Source organism: Neophocaena asiaeorientalis, unplaced genomic scaffold, assembly GCF_003031525.2.
Source record: "Neophocaena asiaeorientalis asiaeorientalis breed wild unplaced genomic scaffold, Neophocaena_asiaeorientalis_V1.1 scaffold438, whole genome shotgun sequence".
Taxonomy (NCBI): domain Eukaryota; kingdom Metazoa; phylum Chordata; class Mammalia; order Artiodactyla; family Phocoenidae; genus Neophocaena; species Neophocaena asiaeorientalis.
This window is the reverse complement of record NW_020173491.1, coordinates 7698445-7706531: the sequence shown is the minus strand read 5'-3', so window position 1 is coordinate 7706531 and position 8087 is coordinate 7698445. Positions and strand designations below refer to the sequence as shown.

Below are 8087 nucleotides of genomic sequence, written 5' to 3'. Positions count from 1 at the left end.
GTGGGCTTGCTGCCTGCCTTGGGAGGGATCTGACTCTCTCTCTCCCCCTTGCAGGTTGATGGCATGGCTCCTGCACCGGCTGGAGATGGCCCTGCCACAGCCAGTGGTCCGTGGGAAGGCTGGGGAGCAGGTCGGTGCTGGGCTGGGGGGAATGGGGGCCTTGAGTGGTGGTTGGAGGCGTCTTGGGAGCTCAGGCAAGGGTGGAATGGTCCCTGGGTGGGAGGGGAGGGCACAGAAGGAAGAACGGAGCCTGCAGCTGGAGCTCAGCCCACCCAGCCCGCCTGTCTGCATGGCTCACACTCATTCCACACACACTGTCTGGTCACTGTGGCCACAGGGCTGACAAGTGCTGGCCCAGCGCCTCCTGCCAGGTGGTCCCAGTGGGGGAGGTGCTTCCCCCAGGGGGCGGGCAGAGAGGATGTGGGGTACAGAGGAGGAGCCTCCCAGGAGCATCAAGGAAGACTTCCTAGTGGAAGTGGCCTGCAAGCTGAGAACTGAAGGGGGAGGGGGAGGAGGAAGAGGGTGGGTGAAAGTGAAGGGGATGGTGTAGGAAGGGCCGTGCAGGCAGAGGATCCGTATGTGCAAAGGCCCAGAGACAAGAGAGGCCTGGAGTGTTCTGGGAAGAAGTGGGGCTCTCAGGAAGCCAGTGGGCCCTGTGTGCATTTCTGACGACCTAGAGCTCCCACATGGGTGGGTGGGAGGAGCAGGGCCTCCCCCACCTCTCCCTCTCCCAGAACCTCCCACCTGGCCCTTCTCTCTTGGGGACAATTGGTCATCTTCATAGAAGCACCTGGAACTCGGGGGCAGGAGGCCTGGATCGCAGTCCCCCTGCAGTAGGAGGTGGACAGGAAGCTTCAGGGTCCCTTCCCTGTGGGCTGAGCCTTCAGGCTCCACGTTCATGGCCTCTGTGGGTGGCAGAGGAAGCTCAGCTTTGGAGCTCCCCAACAGGAGGAAAGCGGGGTGTCCAGTGGCGGGAGCGATCAGTGGATGAAGATGTGCTCACTGAGGGGGGGATCCCTGAGGATGGGGCTGCGGGGGGATGGTGTGGTGCTGGCGGGGAGAGGCCATCGTGCAGATGGAACTTTGAGACAACACTCCAGGGAAGGATGGGAGAGGTTTTTCATACATAGAGAACCAGAGAGAGGGCATTCCAGGCAGGGGCCCAGCCTGGGCAAAGGAGCTGAGGTGGGACGAGGCAAGTGGTGACCCTGGTGGCGGAGTGACTGGGGGAGCGGGTGACCTCTGAGGCAGGAGGGAAGAAGCAGGACGGGATCTTCTGCAGTGTCCCGGGAGCCGTGAGGAAACCCCCTTGCTCCTGCGTGTGCCGGGAGGGCTGATGGAAGCAGGGAGGCCGGTGAGGAGTCCACAGCAGTGATTTTCTCCTTTTCTCCCCATACAGGAGCCTGACTCCCCTGTGACATGTGACGTGCAGAGCAGTAAGTGACACGTTAGTGGGTCCTCGTGTGTGTCTCCATGGGGATGCTTGGTCTGAGCGTGCACGGGTCGTGGGGCAGGCAGAGCCTCCGGACCTGGAGCTGGGAGAGCCCCATGTTCTGTAGGCCCTACCTCAGGTCAGCCTGGCCAGGTCACCAGAGCCCGGCCCAGAGCCAGATGGTGGCTGGAGGCCCCTCCTGGGAGCCGGGGGTGGGTGGATGCACACATAGGCAGGAACATGGCTTGCCTTCCAGCTTCTATCCAGAAAAAATAATTCTGAGGTCAAGTTGGATGGGCCCCCCTTTCCTGCTAGGAACCCCTGGTAAGAACTCCCCACAGCCCCCTGGGCCAGTGGGTTTGGCTAAGCAGAGTCCCCGATTGTGGGGTGAAAGAGGGGAGATGGGCTTTCTCTGGGGGAACTGGACCCCTTGAGCTGGGAGGGTATCCCCTCCCTTGTGGGGTATGTGTGCTGCTTTTTATCCCAGCTGTGCACCAGGACTGGGGCCCAGACTGAGGCCAGGAGGGGAGGGCTAGGACCCCAAATCTGCTCTTCCTTCATTTCATGGCCTCTGGAAAGGCATGTGGTTCATTCATCCATTCACAAATGCTCATGGAGGGCTGCTATGTGCCAGGCCAGTGATGAACGCTGAGGGTGAGCAGAGCAGAGTTAAGGCCTGGGAGCAGTGGCCCTATTCCACCCTGGACACAGGCCCTTGGACCGTGGGCCTTGGGTGTCCCAGGGCTGCCAGCCCTAGACCCGCTGGGCCAATGGTGGCCTTTACGAGCACTCTGACAGGGGCGGCCACCACAGGCTGGCCAGCTATGGAGCTCGGGTGTGGGTGTCATGGGGTTTGTGTAATCGTGACAGCGTCGTGAAGGGGAGGCTCAGAGCAGAGCTCTCTCAGTCTCGAGCTCGTGGCCACCCTGGAGGGCCCAGCGCGGGCCGCCTATGGCTGTTGGGGAAGGCAGAGGGGCAGAGACGTGTCCAAGGTCACAAAGCAAGTTGTCATGGAGCAGTGACTAGAGTCCCCTGGGCGAAGCAGCTGCTCAGCCGGGCCAAGGTTAGAGTGGAAAACCTTCCCTTGTTCGAGAGCCGTCCACGCGCCCCCTCCTACCAGGGGCCGCTGAGAGCTCTGAGGACGGAGCCCCCAGCCCTCTTACCCTCCTCCCTGCTCCTCTGGAAGGAGGCAGGTCTCAGCCAGCTGTAGCAGGGCCTCCCTGCGTGCCTGGAGCGTGCGGGTCATGGTGGGGCCTGGGGCAGCCACGGGGCGGACTCAGCCCCGGGGTGTGTCAGTTTCCTGGGGGTGCCGTAACAAAGGACCACGCAGGGTGCCTTCAAATAGCAGAAATGTATTCTCTCGTGGTTCAGGAGACCAGGAGCCCAAAGTTGAAGTGTTGGCAGGGTTGTTTCTTTCTGGGGCTCTGAGTGGGAAACCGTGCCAGGCCTCTCTCCTGGCTTTGGTGGCTGCTGGCCATCCTTGGTGCCCTGTGGCATCTAGCTGCCCTCCAATCTCTGCCTTTTCCTCTGGGTCTGCCAAATCTTCTTCTCCTGTCTTCTATAAGGACACCAGTCATTGGATTAGGGCCCAACCTAAATCCAGCATGACCTCATCTTGAGATCTTTAACTAGTGACATCTGCAGAGACCCTATTTCCAAATAAGGTCACACACGTAACAGAGGATAGGACTTGGATATACGTTTTTTTGGGGGACACTATTCAACCCACCACAAGGGTGACCCTGAGGGGTGAGGGATGAGTATCCCATCCCCACTCCGTGCCCCAGTCTCCCCATCCTTTCATTCCCTCCGCCTGTCCACCCCGCCACCCACCCTTCTCTCTTCTCCTTTGTTTCAGGGGTGGCGGCAGCTGGAGGCCTCTGAAACAAAAGGGAGGGGAGCCTGGGAGAGCGCAGACGGACAAATGGACAGACGGATGGAAGGAAAGAAGGGTTCCCTGAAGAGAAGACCTGCAGGGCAGGGGGATGAGGTGGCCATTGACCCCCCTACTCTCCTTGAATCCCCTGCTTCCCACCCCCAATCCCAGGCAGGGTGAGGGGGATCCAGTCCCAGAACTGCCTCTCGGACACCAAGGTTGGCCCCTCTCCACCAGAGCAAGGGGAAGGCCAACCAAGGGCAGCCTGTGGGATTTAGGCTAGACAGCAGGAGGACTTCCCACCAGAGGCTGCGGGAAAGCCCGCGGGCACAGCCTCAGCATGGTGCCTGGCACACTCAGCGCCCCCCCGGGACACAGTTTTTCCCCTGAAGAGGATCTCCTTAGGCTTGGCTATGTTCTCCGCCTCAAAGAGTTGGGGACTACCAGTGGACAGCAGCATGTGCTTTAACTGAATTAAAAAGCATACGGTAGCACATCAAACCTGTGATCGCATGCTATTATTGCTTCAGATAAGGCTAAAGCGAGTACCTAGGTTTGAGAAGTGGGTGGATTCATATGGCCCGTGGTATTGGGGTTGCCGGAAGGAGTTAGCCAGGGCTCCTGAGCCAGTTGCCCTGGGTCCCAGCTGGCTCCACAGATGTCTTCATTTGGGGCAAGGCGTGATTTTAAAAATTAGAATTAGTTGTCAACATTTAAAAATCAGGTGGCTTTGCAGAGAAAAATCTGGCTTCTCTTGAAAACTGGGAAGATCGAGCTGTAATGGTCCCGTACTGTGCTTGTGAGGACGGTCTGAGTGGCAGCTGCCACCTGAGGGCAGGTGACACCCTCTGCTTTACCCACACGCACCATCTCCCTGGCTACATAGGCCTTGGAGTTTGAGACCCCTGAGGTCTCAAACTGGCAGCGAGGGGACGGCAAGCTGGTAGACGTAACAAAATGAACATATACCTGGAGGTGAGAGTGTGGGTACTTCAGCTAATCTGGAGCCCAGAGTCCTTGAGGCAGAAGGTAAAACTAGAAGAGTTGGGGCCTGATGTTAGGGGACGAGGCTGTAGGCAATGGGGAGCCATTGAAGGTGGTTGAGCAGGGCAGTGACTTCACCAAGATTACTCTGAGGCTGAGCAAGCATTGGAGGCAGAGAACGCAATGGACACAAGGGTTCTTGAACTTGAGGCCACGTCTGGGGGGAGCTATGAACGATGTCCCATGCCCAGACCTTTCAATTTGAAGAGTGTGGGAGCCTGATAATCTGCATTTTCAAGAAGCACCCACCTCCCCAGATGATTCTGATGATGGGGTAGTGGCAAGGACCGTGCTTTGAGAAATACCAGTTAGTGAGAAGTTAGTGCTTCGGGGGTCAAATGGGAGAAGATGTGGGTCTGGACCGGGGAGAGGCAGAGGGAGTGGGTATCGTGACCCAGGCCTGCCAGGGAGGATGGGGGTTTTGAGTCAAGGCCTGGGCTTTGCCAGCAACCCGGGCACTGGGCGGGGGCCTCGGCCTAGAATCCATGCTCCTGGGTTTCCTGCCTGCTGCTCCTAGAAACAGCAGCTCCCTCCCCATACGGGGCTATTGATCTGCACTGCCGGGGTCAGAACCCTATTCAGCTGCCCTGAGGGCCATGCTAGGCTGGCAGAGAGGACGCTGCGCGAGAGCTGGTGTGCCCGTGAGGGACTCCAGGTGAAGTTTAAGCCCTGGATGGAACAGCAGTTTCCATGTGAGTTTGAGCACCTGTGGTGCATCGTAGCCCCACCTGTGACCTGGGTGGACCCTGGAAAAGCCGGGAGAGCTGTGAATCAGATGCCTGCAGAGAGGGCTGGGAGCTCCACGGGAGGAAGGGCCCTGCCCAGGGATTGGTATCCCCTGCCTGCCCTTCCTGGCTGGTACCCTCCGGCACCATCCTCTTCTTTGGCTGTAAAATGGGGACAGGCGTGGCACAAAGATGAAAGGAGGAAGTGTTTATAAAATGCCTACTCACTAATTAGTACCTAAAAAGAAAGGGTTAATGCAGGGGAAAGCAAGGATGCAAGCAAGGACAGCCTCCAGCGTCCATTATGGAGTGGCCACCAATGGCAGGGAGGCGCTCCCGGGGCATGTTTGTCACTTGGGATAGCACCAGGGCAATGAGTCAGGGGACCTGGCACTGCTTCCAGCATCCTGTGTGGCCTTGGACAAGTCACTCATCCTCTCTGGTCGATAAAATGGAGGAGTGTTCTTACCCGGCAGCGCTGCCGTGAAAGCTCGTGAGCTCACAGGCCAGGGGATATTCTGTCCCCTGGATGGCACCTGGATGTCAGGCAGGAACTGGAACCCTCAGGGGCTGATCAGGAAGAAGACACTGCAACATTACTGGGTGGCAACATAGAACGACACATACCTATGACATGTATGTCCCACCAATGGATTCAGGGCCACAGTTGGAGGATCCTCCCTGGTCAAACCCCAGGGCTTCTTGTAGGGATGCGGGAGCCAGGACCGTAGTTCAGGAAGCATGTGGGAGCCTTCCCTGGAGGGCAGGCAGTAGCCTCCTCTGTGAGGCCGGATGACATCGGTACCTGGAAGCCAGGAGGCAGGAGTGGGGAGTGAGGTGACTCTTGGAAGGCAGACAGCCCCATGTCTGGCACGTGGGGAGCACCCCGTAAAAGAAGGTATTAACCTGCATCTCAGCATGCTCACCTGTAAAATGCGCAATAAGATATAAAAGAGGGAAAATAAAATGAGGGTAATAGTTGTTCCCACTTCAAAAGGTTGATGTGAGGACTGATTGAGTTAGTCCATGTAAATCACTTAGCACAGGGCCTGGCATATAGTAAATGCTCAATAAATGTAGCTGGTGCTGTTATTATTACCATTACTATTATTAGTCTACACCATGAACAATAACTTCCAAAGTCAAAGGATGAGACTTGAGGCTAGCTTCCATTTAAAGTCGCCATTAGTAACTCATGCCTGGCCTGAAGGCCACCAAGATTGCTGGAGCTTTTTGGGAACCCCTGCTACCAGGCAATCTCCACCTTTCTCCTGTCTTGGGGTGAGCTTAAGGCTCCTGATGAGACTCCCCTGCACCCACTTCTGCCAAGGTCACAGCCCCACAGTGTTTTCATTGCCAGGGACCAGGGTACGTGGAGAAATGTTGAAAGTGAGACCACCTCCACGAGAAAGTCAAGTTCAGTTCCCTTGGAGGTTGGAGCCTCTAGTCCAGGAGGAAGTCTTCCTAGACTCCCAGAAGGAGGTTCTGAGATGATGGGCATGTAGTACGCTGTCACCAGGGGGCGGCATCTAGAGAACAGGTGGTGGGCAAGCTTTGTCTGTATCCCTCGGGACATTCCAGGCCACTGCACCTGGATGTGGCAGGGTGGACTTCGAGCCTGGGTCTCTTGGCATCACCTGCAATACTGTGGTGGAAGCATAGTTTCTGCTTCTGCACAAACCTCCAAGAAGGAGCCTCCGGTGAGAAACAAGACTAACTGTAACTGAAGCTCTGACTCAAGGGGAAAAAGAGAGGGAAAACTAATGGAGGGAGACAGGATGAGTGATCGTGGGGGGCTTCAGCCCATCACTTTAGCACTGACCTGGTTGTCAACGGTCCCACTGATAGCGGTGCCCTTTCTGCTGCTTGGCTAAGAGCTGGCCTGTAGCTGGTGATGACCAAGGCTCCCTGTGTGGTCCCGGGGTCTCAGAGGCCCAGGCCCACTCTCCCCCTCACCCTGTGTCCCCTGTAGTCAGCATCCTCCCGGGAGAGCAAGAGGAGCCCAGTCTCATCCTAGAAGATGTTGACCCTCACTGGGAGGAGTATGAGTACCAGGAGGTCAGCAGCCCACGGGGCTCAGCAGGAGTCAGCAGCCCACGGGGCTCAGAGGCAGCTCCAGCTGATGAAGAGGAGAGCGAGGTGGTGGAGCAGATGCCCAGGTGGGAGCCAGAGAAAGCCCTAAAAAGCAACAGTGCTTGGAAAGATAACAGGCACACGGTACAGAATCCCAAAGGTATAAAAGGGCATAGAGCGGGCACCAAGTCTGCCTCTTCCTCCCTTTCCCTCCCACCAGACACGCATCCCTCTCCCCACGGGCACAGTGGCTGCCAGCATCTTCTGTACCTTTCCAGGGCCCATCTGAGCATATATGAGCATGAATTCCCTTCATTTTTTTGTACAAAAGATAGCATATCGCATGCACTGACCTATCTGCACCTTGCTACATTCATTCAACAGCGTACCTTAAGATCTTTCCACATTTAGTACGTGGAGATCATCCTCATTTTTTATTTTACAACTGCATAGTATTCCATCCTATGGATATGCCAGAATGTATTTAACCTGTCCACACTTGATGGCCATTTAGGTTGATTCCAAAATTTTATTATTATAAACAATTCTGCGACAAGCACTCTTGTCCACGTGTCCTTGCATGTGCATATGTGTACCCCCTGCAGGACACATTTCCAGAAGGGAGTTGCAAGGTCCTCAGGGAAGGGAACGTGTCACCATGGTAGTGATGTCTGGGTCACCCTCCACAGGGGCTGAACCATCTTAGTACCCACCTGTGAGCTGGGTGATAGCTGCTCAAGCCAGGAGGCCTCAGGTCCCCAGGCCCATGACCTCCATTGCAAAGATGGGGAAACTGAGGTCCAGGGAGGATCAGAGGCTGACCTAGGGTCAGCACCAGGACAGTTGGGGGCCAGGACCAGTCCCCGATGCACTGAGGGAGACCTGTTGCTAGAGAGAAGCCGGGGCTGCTCAGGCAGGGCTCCCCAGGGAAGGTCTT

The 8087-nt window shown here is 56.8% G+C and overlaps 1 protein-coding gene across 1 annotated transcript in view; it reads left to right on the top strand.

The window, feature by feature from the left end:
- Positions 1–8087, top strand: part of CNGB1 (cyclic nucleotide gated channel subunit beta 1) — a gene marked incomplete at its 3' end in the record, with an annotated part of 70878 nt that overhangs the window by 7631 nt on the left and 55160 nt on the right. Inside the window, exons 10-12 of the mRNA XM_024747434.1 lie at positions 55–130; positions 1400–1436; positions 7050–7236. Coding sequence (XP_024603202.1) covers positions 55–130; positions 1400–1436; positions 7050–7236 — 300 coding nt within the window. The remainder of the gene's footprint in view (positions 1–54; positions 131–1399; positions 1437–7049; positions 7237–8087) is intronic.